This window comes from Euleptes europaea, chromosome 1 (assembly GCF_029931775.1).
Source record: "Euleptes europaea isolate rEulEur1 chromosome 1, rEulEur1.hap1, whole genome shotgun sequence".
NCBI classification, from domain to species: domain Eukaryota; kingdom Metazoa; phylum Chordata; class Lepidosauria; order Squamata; family Sphaerodactylidae; genus Euleptes; species Euleptes europaea.
Window position 1 is genome coordinate 128,314,791 of NC_079312.1, and position 12,908 is coordinate 128,327,698.

At 47.0% G+C, this 12,908-nt stretch overlaps 1 protein-coding gene across 1 annotated transcript; it reads left to right on the top strand.

Annotated features, from left to right (window-relative positions):
* Positions 1-361: 361 nt before the first annotated feature.
* On the top strand, positions 362-12,171 carry SLC25A19 (solute carrier family 25 member 19). Its single transcript, XM_056857616.1, has 7 exons — positions 362-402; positions 3,195-3,366; positions 4,294-4,449; positions 6,452-6,622; positions 8,654-8,837; positions 11,205-11,335; positions 11,971-12,171. Exons 2-7 carry the CDS (start codon positions 3,235-3,237, stop codon positions 12,169-12,171), a joined length of 975 nt encoding a protein of 324 aa, XP_056713594.1. The 5' UTR covers positions 362-402; positions 3,195-3,234.
* Positions 12,172-12,908: the final 737 nt, after the last annotated feature.

Here is a 12,908-nt window from a genome sequence, read left to right on the forward strand (position 1 = left end):
TTTAAGGTGCTACTGGACCCTGGCCCTTTTTGACTACTGCAAACAGACTAACCCACTGTGAATTTTCCCCTTCGGATATTCTTAAAATTAATTCAGAACCGGAGCAATCTAGGCCATTTCTAATCGGGATGGTTTTGCAATGAGCAGAGGCGTGCCACGAAGCGGCGATTAGACAGGGCTGCCAACTGCAGACCGGTTGACTTAATCCTCCCCCTCCCGCTCTCCCGGGCTAAACCGGCAGCGAACGCTCGGGGCTTGCGGTCCACTGCGGACTACATTTCCCAGAAGGCTTAGCGAGCAGAGGGACTCCCTGCCTAGGGAGCCGTGGAGCGAGCGCGGGTCGTCGCCCGCTGCTGGCGGTTGTGCTTGCGTGGAGGAAGCCGCCTGCGTAGCCGCGAGGGGGTGAGCAGATGCCAGCCCAGGGAGGGTGGGTTGCAGGGTGGGGGCGCCGGGGGAAGTGGGGTGCTGCAGATGCCCAGGGTTTAATTCCCTATATGTTGATGTGTCTCTTGGAAACCGATGTTGCAAGCTCTTTTTTCCTGCCCGTCGTCTGCTTGGGCTGGGAATGCATGCTCAGCTGTACTTCCTGCTGCTTTACTGCTTCACCAGTTCCAGATATGAAATGCGGGCTGCGGTTAAGCCGGCTGAGCCAGATCGATCTTGGTCTTTCTTTCCAGTTAAAAGATCCCTCGTTGAGTCACCTCGTTGGCCTCGATGATTATGATAACCGGTGTTTTCCAGCGTAAAAAAAATACACATTCTTGTTATGTAATATGTTTATATGGTGTTGCTGCGAGTTTTGCTTGTGATCACTTAGAGTAATAGAAAATACAAAGGCCAATGTGCTATGAACAGTGGTTAACCGCTGGTCGGGCAGTCTTCGTATCTTTTTGGGAGCAACAGCTAGTACTCAAAATAATTTGTATCTTGCGATGTTGGACCAGTATCGTGGGCTCTTGCTAGATCATTCCCGTGACTCAGTGAGAAGCAGCAGTGAGTCACCAACTTCATGGAGGGGGGAAAAAAACCATCCTGTCCCTTTAGTAGAGGTCTAACGGGATGTTATTTCATGCCATGAAAAGCTCTTCAGCTGCCCATTTCCGCACGTTAAGCCTCGGTTAAAAGGACAGGGCATTTTTCTCCAGGCCTGTTGGTAACCCTAACTGGAAGAAGGTATTCCCCATTCAAGCAAGCAGGGGTTTGCTCTCAGCAGAAGCTGCAACTATCAGTCTTTGAAGAGGTTGTAAAAATGTGCTCCATCGCTGATCAGAAAGTCCCCACTTCACCTATAAGCTGACACTGAAATGGTGTATATGAACAATCATGTGGAAGCCCGCCCCTCCAGTCTATAACAGGTTTTTTTCTTAAAGAGAGGATAATTCTTTTGTGTCCCATTGCAAACCAGTGACATTAGCTTTCTGTTCAGTGCCCAAACAAATGAGTACATAAGAACATAAGAAAGGCCCTGCTGGGTCAGACCAAGGCCCATCAAGTCCAGCAGTCTGTTCACACGGTGGCCAACCAGGTGGCCAACCAGCCACAAACAAGACGACTGGAGCAGCACCATCCTGCCTGTGTTCCACCGCACCCAAAATAATAGGCATGCTCCTCTGATACTAGAGAGAATAGGTATGCAGCATGACCAGTATCCATTCTAACTAATAGCCCTGAATACCCCTTTTCTTTTATCAAGTAACCTTTTCTTTTATCATTGTCAGACTCTGCTCAAACTATTCGCTTTCCGCCCAGCACTGGAAAATAGTCCAAGCGTACCTGTATCTGAAACATATTATCTCTGTAACCTTTTCCTTATAAAAGTTTGGTCCCATCGAGTCCCAAATTCGCCCCCCCCCTCCTTAAATCAGACTGAATGGTCACCTCATACCACCTCGTGGAGCCGTAGTTCAGGGGCACAAGTAGCAAGGCTTGGAAAGACCCTGCTTTAAGGCCTTGGCAAGCTGCTGCCAGTCAGTGTACATAATGCAAGTGATTAATAGGTCAGTGATTTGGCAATAGGAATGTGGTATGATCTGGAGACTGCCAGTGGCTTTAAGAGCTCGAGGTCAGTGAGAAGCTGAGGCAGCAGAGACTTCCCCGCCTGGGTTCTTGGATAGTCTGTTGATTAATATTTCTGCCCCACTGCTGCTGAGCAAAGCCTGGCAAGAGGAGAGGGTGGACAACAGATGATTTCAGAATTAGGATAGGAAATGCTGCTCCTGCTGCTATAGTGGAGAGCCAGCATGGTGTAGTGGTTAAGAGCGGTAGTTTGGAGTGGTGGACTCTAATCTGGAGAACCAGGTTTGATTCCCCACTCCTCCACTTGAATGGTAGATGCTAACCTGGTGAAGCGGGTTGGTTTCCCCACTCCTACACATGAAGCCAGATGGGTGACCTTGGGCTAGTCACTTATAGCTCTCAGCCCCACCTACCTCAAAAGGTGTCTATTGCAGGGAAGGGCAGGTGATTGTAAGCCGGTTTGATTCTTCCTTAAGTGGTAGAGAAAGTCAGCATATAAAAACGAACTCTTCTTCTTTCTTGTCCTGAAGCTTTTAAAATTTTTGGGCAGGATCTCAGGTCTATAATTTGAACTGTGGTGCATGGTATGTATGAACATAATAATTGTCTTGATTAACTCTACCACAGCTGTAATATGGACCAAATCTGTATTTGTTTGGGTTGGTTCGAATAATATGGTTAAATATGGTTGAAAATGCCCTCCTAGTCTTGTACTATTATTACATGTCATTTCTCAATATCGTGTTATATGCTATTGAGCAGAAATGTGTTTGTCTGTTGGCTAGTTTTTGTTGAAAGGTTGCCTTTATAGTATGACTAAAACAACATGGGTACAGTTTCAGTGTGCTTCCTTCTAATGCCCTATTTACATATACGTGCATACAGAGAAAGTGGGACGCCCGGGCACACCTGCCCTCCAGGTTTGTCTACCAGGTAACCTTTTTAGAATGTGTGTTTTAAATGTCACATAGATAAATTTTGTGTTCATCGAACGCTACATTCACAAACCCCAGTTATCCCTTCATCCAGTGCATGGACGACAGTCATGTTTGGGGGCAGGCATTGTCTAGCTTCCCAATCATGAATAGACCCAATTTACACCTTTTCTGTTTTTCAGTTTAAAGCAGAATTTGCAGCTGGAATTCTTATTTTCTTGCTGTCGATGGCATTGTTCACAGGAGTGGATGGATATTGAAGCGGCCTTTGGATCCTGGAGGGATGGTTGGCTATGATCCCGATTCCCAGTGCACTTCCCTCTCAGCAGTGGAAATAGCAGTAGCAGGATCTGCATCTGGGTTGGTCACTCGGGCACTGATTGGCCCCTTTGACGTTCTAAAGATCCGTTTTCAGGTACTGCTTTCTGCAAATTGTGTGGCAGCCTTTCAGCGATATAGTAGATGGTTCTGAAAAGTTGTCTTTTCTAGTGTTTCTAATACAGTCCTAAAGTTGGTAATCAACCCTGCATATTACTGCTTGGGTTAACTGTTCTTGATACTGGATCTTCAGCATGTAAACAGTTCTGACTATATGCTTAGTTATATAATTCTCTCAGCAGATTATTGTTGAAGCTGGTAAGAGGCCAAGACCCAAGTTAGGAGGGCAGTATGTGGCCTTATTGAGTGAGGCGCCTAAACCCTTAACTACTCAAAGTTATGTTCAGCTGAGACTGTGGTTGGAATGCAGGTGTGGAAATCAGCAATGAAGAGATCAGAATAGTTGAGATTCAAATAGTAATTCTTTCTGATTTTGTTAACTAGCCTTGCCTTTCCAGAGGGTCACCCAGTAAAGTGATAACCTGGGCTATAATTAGAGTTGCTGTCTTTTTCCCCCAGCTGTTCTTAACCACTGCACAACAGGTGCAACCAAACTGTTTCTGGGCACAGAGCTCCAGTGCAGCTTTTAAAGGAGCAGGAAATTGTCCTTAAAGCAGTCCTTGGCACAGCCTCATGTAGCTCCCTTACCTAGGTCATGGCACCCTCAACTGAAATGAACTCGCCCTTGGATCAGAAGGCATAGCCTTTTTTTGTATTTGATTATAGCTGTGTCCTGGTTTAAGGTTTGGCTTTCCTCCTGTATCTCTGAAATTCTTCATGTCTGTTTATCCTTTTCATGTATTCATATATATTTTTCATGTAAAACTTTGTTTTGGTAGCTCACCCCAAGATACAAGATTGGGACCCAATTTGTTTTCTTCCTTAAAAAAAAAAATTGTTCACACCCTCAGATGCTTTAAGTTTCAGACATTACAACTGAAAGCTAACTTTCCTCTTCCTTCAGCTTCAGATAGAGCAACTGTCTTCCAGAAATCCACAGGCTAAATATTATGGTATCTGGCAGGCTGTTTGCCAAATTTTGGGGGAGGAAGGGCCGAAGGCTTTCTGGAAGGGCCATGTCCCAGCTCAGCTCCTCTCGGTCAGCTTTGGAGCTGTCCAGGTAAGAATCTGAAAATGCTTCAGGTTAACTCTTTACTTTGGAATATGGTAGTTTCTCCAGGTTTCTTCTACAGCCAGCCCTCTTTTATTGCAGCTGCATTTCATTTGTCGGTCTCCAAAGACTAATATCACGATTCTGTGAGTTTCTTGCCACGATTAAGATGGGGGGGGGCAAGTATTAAAGACTGGGTCCTGGGTCCACCGGAGTGTTTCCGCAGAAGGAGTTCTTTTTGTCTGCGAAGCGTGAGTTTTTCTCTTCCCACCCCCCACTGTAGCTCCAGTGCCCCTCCAAAATGCTGCTTCTGCAGTGGGAGCAGGGAGGTGAGGAAATCGCACTCCATGGATGGAAATCCTTCCGTCGGGTTCGCGGGGTTGGTTAACGTAGTTAGGCCTTAGGCACTTGCTTCCCAAGTAAAAGAACATCTGTTTTCAGATCCAGACAATGGAATTCTTTAATATATAACACTAACTTGATAACAATAGAAACACGCAGAACTGACCTTGTTCTTATTCTATATGTTAATTCAAACGTACAATCCTCTGAGGCTTTTCTGCCAGCGTTCTCATGGGGAGGGGAATCTCCTCTTCCCTGGACTTCAGTGTAGCAGCTCCCTTTGTGGACTCCTTGTAGACTGGCTGTAGTCAGGCTGCTGGGGTCTGGCTCTCTCCACAGCTATTCGGCCATCCCTGCTCTACATCTTCCGCAGCTCTCAGAAAATATTTTTGTTAGTCTTTAAGGTGCTACTGGACTCTTGCTCTTTTCTGCTACTGCAGACAGACTAACACAGCTACTCACTGTGAATATATACAAATATATACATTTTAAAAAAATGTTTTCACATCTTCCCTCTATGGAAGCGCTCCAGTGGACCCACACCAGGGTGCTGTTGTCAACTGGGATTTATGAGCATGATAGTTCCAAGCAATTGCATTTTTTTCTTGTCCTGTAGTTGTGAGGTCATTTGATCCTCCTCTGACCGTGATATTGCTGTCATCTTTCCACTTTGCTTTCTTGTATGTTGTGGGAAGAGGCCATAGTAACATCTTGTTAGGATGCAGGTGGACCTTGTTGTAGGGCACTGGAGGTTCTGTAAACCATATTATGACAAGGGGGCTCAAGGAGGAAGTTGAAAAGGAAACATTCCCCAAGAATAGCCATATCAGCAACAACAAAAGCCAAAATAAAACGGTGATCTTGCCTACTCACAGGTAAATTTAATATTTACTGAGTTTTCATAGGCAAGAGCCTATTTTCTCAGATGTTAAGATGAAGCATTCACATAAGGGCTTTCCTGTAAATTGCCCTAATTCTGTTCTCTAAGAATCTAGAACCAGTTGATGAAGCTAGAGTACTCTGATTGAAGCAAAGTTAATCAATGGGACTAGTGACCCAATAGCATGTACTTAAATCCTAGTGTGGTCAGCCAAGATTGCTCCCAGGGTAAGTGTACATAGTACAGTTGTCTAAAGGGTTGCTCAGATACCACTCTTAATTTGAGGGGGATATTGCTGGAGCGGCCCTGACCTGGATGGCCCAGGCTAGCCTGGTCTCTTCAGATCTCAGAAGCTAAGTAGGGTCCGCCCTGATTAGTACTTGGATAGGAGACCACCAAGGAATACCAGGGTTGTTATGCAGAGGAAGGCACTGGCAAACCACCTCTATTAGTCTCTTGCCTTGAAAACCCTACTGGGTTGCCATAAGTCAGCTGCAACTTAATGGCACTTTGCGCGCACACACATTGCTGGAGCATATGTTGCACTTGTGGATGTGGAATGGTATGGTATAGCCTTATCTTAGAAGATAAGCAGGGTTGGTACTTGGATGGGGGACCACCAAGGAGGACTCTGCAGAGGAATTCAATGGCAAACCACCTCTGCTGCTCACTTGCACTTGAGAGGCCTCATTCTCCACACTTATTGGGAGGCTGTGAGTAGCGCTTGTCTTTCTTCACCTAAGTCAAACGTACTCATTTCTGTCGTTTGTTCTTTTCTTCCTATGCAAGTTCGTCAGCTTTGAGTTTCTAACCAAGTTGGTGCATGATGGCACATTGTACCACGCCCGTGACTTTGGTGTGCATTTTACCTGTGGTGGTTTGGCTGCTTGTGCTGCCACCATAACTGTTCAGCCCCTTGACACACTGCGAACCCGCATGGCTGCCCAAGGAGAGCCAAAGGTAAGAGGTGTTTGAAGAGGCTTTCCAGTCTGGTTCCAATGTTATGTACCTTTCAGATCCAAAAAGCCCCCTTCCAAATTGGACAACTCTAGGACAAATAAATAACATGGTCCTTATTAGAAGATTTGCAGACTTAGAAGAGGAAGTTGGTTTTTATACGCTGACTTTCTCTACCACTTAAGGGAGAATCAAACCAGCTTACAATCACCTTCCCTTTCCCACAACAGATACCCTGTGAGGTAGGTGAGGCTGAGAGAGTGTGACTCGCCCAAGGTCACCCAGCTGGCTTCATGTGTAGGAGTGGGGAAACCAACCCGGTTCACCAGATTAGCCTCCGCTTCTCATGGGGAGGAGTGGGGAATCAAACCCAGTTCTCCAGATCAGAGTCCACCACTCCGAACCACCGCTCTTAATCACTACACCACGCTGGCTCTCCTTACCCTAGAAATATTAGACTGGGGAAGCGTTTGGGAACTGACAATGAGGAGTGGAGCTGAGTGTGTTAAAGGCTAGTTGAGGGACAAGAGGTGGGACTCACATGGGTCAGGGAAAGCTGTATTAAAAATCTATGTCTTGAGAAGGGGCTTGAAGCATGAGGGGAAAGCAGCCTAAATACAGAGCAGTTAAGGGTTATTCTAATAGTATAGCAGGAACAGGAGAAAGAAGCAAAGAGAGGAGATGGATGATCTCAAGGAACAGGAAGGTAATAGGAACTGAGGGGAGGGTTCTTTTTCAGGGAGGAAACAACATTAATTCTGTACTGTCCTTTGAGGTGTTGATGGGCCTTTTGCGATCATTTTTTGACTTCAGTTGCTTTGCATAGTTTCTAGCAAACAGTCCCAAATGTGAACTTTTCCGTTGGCTGATATCCATTTTTGTATTGTTGCACATGGTTGTTGTTTTTTGCTAACGCTGGAAGCACCATTTTGCGCGTGACGTTTTTGGCCTGTGTAAACCAATCTGTGTATGGAGCATGGAGTTTTCTCACATTACTCTCTATTTTGCAGCCCCTTCTGATCCCTAAGAAGATCATCCTCAGGGAGAATAGCTGGGCAGGTTGGGTAGCTGGAGAGAGGAGGGTCAAGGGGATGAAATCGCTTCTCCTCCCACCTTTTGCAAGCATACCTCTGCTGAGAGGAGGGTGCAGTTTCATTCCGTTGTCCCTCTTCAGCCCCATTGGGGAGGGGCTGTGGCTCAGTGGTAGAGCATCTGCTTGGCATGCAGAAAGTCCCAGGTTCAATCCCCGGCATTTCCCGTTAAAGGGACTAGGCAAGTAGGTGAGGTGAAAGACTCCTGCCTGAGACCCTGGAGAGCCGCTGCCAGTCTGAGTGGACAATACTGACTTTGATGGACCAAGGGTCTGATTCAGTATTGGGCAGCTTCATGTGTAATCATGCAGCTAGTCCTGTGGGCGGGTCCTGCAACCCTGGGAAGGAACTGCCGGAATGGAGAGGAATGCACTGTCCTGCGATCTAAATACAATCTCTCTTGACCATGTTGAGTATTTACAGGAGCAGCTAGGGTTGGAAAATATTAGATGAGGTGGTGTCAAAACAGGCTGGGCTGAGGAAAGGATGCAGGAGGGGCCAGAACACTGAACTTGTGGTTGTTCCTCCTCAAACACACATCCAAATCTTGTGTCCAGTGATGCTTTCTTCTGTGCCAGTAAAAACATTCTGCACTCGAAATAAGTTATGCAAATCAATGCCATTTATGCAAATTTGCTATTGTTTCAGTGTCCTCTTTTTTTTTGCATGGTTAATCATATAAAATTGGAGATTTGGGGAGGTAAGGATTAGTATGCTGATCTGAGTGTTGGAGCAAATGCCTAGAATAGGGGGATGTGGCTGGAAACTGAGGTAGCATTAAGTAGCCATGCAACCTACTTTTAGAAGAAGTTCAACTCCCTGAACCATTTGTGAGCATTGGTTGAAATCTGATGTGCAGTGGAGAATGGGGAGTAGTATCGATATTGAAAGCCTATACTAATTGCTCACACAAAGCAACTTGTTCCCTTTTTTATTGTTTTAGATTTACAGGAACCTCCGCCATGCTGTGCTCAACATGTATCAGAAGGAAGGGCTGCTGACCTTTTATCGGGGCCTCAACCCGGCAATGATTGCAATTATCCCCTATGCTGGCCTCCAGTTCTCCTTATATAACTCTCTGATGAGACTGCACAAATGGATTGTTCCAGGTGATGGATCAAAAACAGGTTAGTCTTTGGTGCTGTGTATGCAGAGGCAGATCTACTGTGAAACTAATGAAGCTTAAGCTTCAGGGCCCCTCATCCTGGAGGGGGCCCCTGAAACAACTTTTTTTTAAATGAGTGAATTTCTCAACAAAATTGAGTTTTTTAGTGATAGAATCATAAGCCAATGGGTTGAAGTACTTGAGAATATGCTCTAATACCCATTTCATATGGCTTGAAAATGTCCCTGTAATTGGTCAAATTTCAAAATTTTCTCGGGGGCTTGCAGCACTCGAACCCCCAGCTGTAAGGGCTCACTGAGCTGGCCAGAATCTATTCCCAGCCTACATTTTGGTAGCTGGATCCTCAAATCCTTCGTTGGTGCATGGCTTAATAGTTTTGTAGTTTTATTTTGTCACTGTATGGCCCATTTTCAAGGACTCCACCCCCACCACCCTGTTCTCTGCCATTTGGGCCTCAAGGTCCTTGCAAGGGCAGCAAGGCCCTTTGGACATTGTTGGAGGTTGCCCTAAAAGTTCAAGCTTCAGGGCCCCAAAAATGTCAGTCCACCACTGTGTGTATGCAGGGAGAAGGGATAGAGGTGAACTTGGTCCCACTAGAGATCCAAGATAGTTTCAGGTGTGTATCCATGTTCGCCCGCAGTAGAAGAGGAATATTCGAGCCCGGTAGCACCTTAAAGGCCAGTGAGGTTCGTAGGGTACAAGCTTTCTGTTAAGTCCGCGTGGGGAGGACACACGAGGTCGAGACGGAGTTCCAACAACAACACAGCTTTATTGATTTCAGCAATAACAGACGGAACTGGGGAACTATACAACCTGGCCCTGCTTATATGCTCCCCTGGCCCCAGGTGGCCGCTCCCCCCCTGATCCGTGATAGGGGGAAAACAACCCCCAGGTCACCAATGGCATGACCTGGCTTAGGGCCAATAGGATGTGTTGGCTGTGGCCAATCATGCGAGCAGGGCTTAGGATCCTTCGCCTAGGACTCAAGCTCCTGGGCTTCCTTCGCTATGGTCTTAACTGATGCCCATACATTACACTTTCAAGCGTCAAAGCTCTCTTTGTCAGGTATCTGATGAAGGGAAGTTTGACTCTCGGAAGCTTATACCCTGGAAATCTTGTTGGTCTTTAAGCTTTGGCTGCTGGACTCAAATCTTGACAAGGATAGTTTGTCACTAAGCGGTACACAATCCTGCTTGAGGGCTTGCTATGAAGATTAATGCACTTTAGGTTCAAATCACCACATACCAAGACTGCTGTGTAAATAGCTAATAATACAGTTGGATGCTTTAATAGTTAACTCTTCTCCTGTACCACCCAGTCCCTTGCTGTTGTGGTTCCAGGTGTTGTGATATCTTTTCTGATGACTGGCCATTCCCTGTGAGTAATAGTGAAGTACAGATGCCAGATCACCACAAAATGTTATGTGTGTTTTTTTAGATTGTCCAAGGATGGCCACAATGGTGTGAACAGTTTGCCGTGGTCATAAAACAACTTGGGCCCACTTTTCCAGTCATCCTGAAGGCTGTAAGAGAGTGACCTGCTCTCTGACAGCCCTGAGAAGGGCTGGAAAGGTGGCGTTGATCCCACATTCCTAGTGATCCACAGTGATGAGAGAGCACAGAACACCCCCCCCCCCAGGATGACTGTCAAAGGTAGGACTTTTTCCACCTTTGCAGCCATCCTCGGGTTAAAGAGGAGCTTCTGGGATTGAAGAAGAAGAGTTGGTTTTTATACCCCCACTTTTCTTGACCTTTAAGCAGTCTGAAAGCTGCTTACAATCGCCTTCCCTTCCCCTCTCCACAACAGACACCTTGTGAGGTAGGTGGGGGTGAGAGAGTTCAGAGAGAACTGTGACTAGCCCAAGGTCACCCATCAGGCCTCATCTGCAGGAGTGTGAAAACCAACCTGGTTCACCAGATTAGAGTCCGCCGCTCATGTGTAGGAGAGGGGAATCAAACCCAGTTCTCCAGATTAAGATTCCGCCACTCTTAACCACTACACCACTCTGGCTCCAGTATCCACTTTTCTTTGACCCCCCCCCCCCAGTTTTCCTCCCACTGCTCACCCTACCCTCTTTCTTCTCCTCTGCTCATCAACACACTTTTCCCCACAATCCCCCCACCCAAAATGTCATCAAAAGGTGTTTTTCTCAGCGCCATCTGACAGTGTTCAAATCGTGCTTTGGCGCGGGGGGGGGGGGGAGGAGTTAACCCTGCAACTATTTTTCTGTTTAATTTTCAGATTTTTCAGCAAAAATCACCTCCACTCCCCTCCGGCAGAAGTAACTTCTGCCAGCAGAAAGCATACTGAGGAACCACACCGTGCTTTTGAGACACACTCCTCTCTTTCTATCTTCTCTGCTTTTCAGGTAGCGTCAAAAGCTTTGTGTGCGGCAGTTGTGCTGGAGTCATCAGCAAAACCCTCACTTACCCATTCGACCTGTTCAAGAAGCGACTGCAGGTGGGAGGCTTTGAGCAAGCCCGGGCAGCCTTTGGGCAGGTGAGAGATGTCTCAAAGCGCATGCAGCCTTTCTTTTCTCCTGCCTCCCTTTTTGCATACTAATATAGTCTGAGAACATAAGAAAGGCCATGCTTGATCAGACCAAAGTCCATCAAGTCTAGCAGTCTGTTCACACAGTGGCCAACCAGGTGACTCTAGGAAGCCCACAAGCAAGACAACTGCAGCAGCACCATCCTGCTTGTGTTCCAAAGCACCTAATATAATGGGCATGCTCCTCTGATCCTGGAGAGAATAGGTATGCATCATGACTAATATCCATTTTGACTAGCAGCCATGAATACCCCTCTCCTCCATGAACATGTCCACTCCCCTCTTAAAGCCTTCTAAATTGGCAGCCATCACCACATCCTGGGGCAGGGAGTTCCGCAATTTAACTATGCATTGTAGGTGTTGTGCATGTGTTAGATCAGTGTCACCTCCTTGGATGAAAGCAATTGAAAATCCCTGCCTGTCTGTCTTCTTGCTCTCATTCAGGGAGAGACTAGGGTTCCCAAGAGTCTCTGGCTGTGGATGCATCCCTTTGGCTTCATTTCGCCATTTCCCCTTGGTCAACAAACCTGCACATGACTTCCTACGGTGGCTGGATTTGTGCTGTTGCTCCCTCTTCTCTCCAGGTGCGGACGTACAGCGGTTTAATGGACTGTGCCCGGCAGATTGCGCAGGATGAGGGAGCCAGGGGATTTTTCAAGGGCCTCTCGCCAAGCCTGCTGAAGGCTGCGTTCTCGACAGGCTTCACCTTTTTCTGGTATGAGTCCTTCTGCCGCCTGATGCGTGCCCTGAAGGAGGCGAACAGCTCTAAGAGGCGGGAAGACTGACGGAAGCTCAACCGAGAGCGCTGGCCCTCCGCAGCTGCGGTCCCTCCTGCCTGCAGCATGAACTGCTGCCTGTCACTGCCCCCATATAAGAGGCACAACTTAATTCTAGGGAAAGTTTTAATTAAAAAAAACCCCGGCTCTTGGGAACTATCGAAACCCATCTGATTTGACGAACTTTGCTCCGAGAACAAAGGATGTTCTTGTCCTGTTTGCAAAACTCTGACTGCTCTTTCTCCCTTTTGCAACTGGTGCTGTACTGGATGCTTTGACCTGCTGGGCACCCTACTTTAGCTCTCCAGGGACACAGTCCTTCCTCCCATCATCAAAGAGTCACGCCTCCACAAGCGACTCAGTTGCCGGCTGGTTTTCCCCGGCATTGCAAATTAGCAGTGTGAGCTGCAAGCCGTGCTCCTTGGCGTTCTTGAGTTTGTTGAGGGAGTGTCTTACCTGCTGAACGGTTGGAGACATGGCACAGGCAGTGAAATTGCTGTGTCGTCTCCAGCCCTCGGTCTTGATTCCGGTTGGTAGTTTTATGGTCCATAACGATGTCACAATATTTCATTAGCGGTTGAGCAGGCTCTGTATTTTTCCCTCTCAAAAGGCATGCTCCGTAAGGAAGAAGGGGCTACAGAAATGCTCCAAGAAGCATCCACATGTTAAAAGAGTGGGTGTGCAACCACTCCATATAGCCCCTGTGTCAGTGGTGCCTTCGGTGCTGGTGTTCTCTTTTCCTCCCA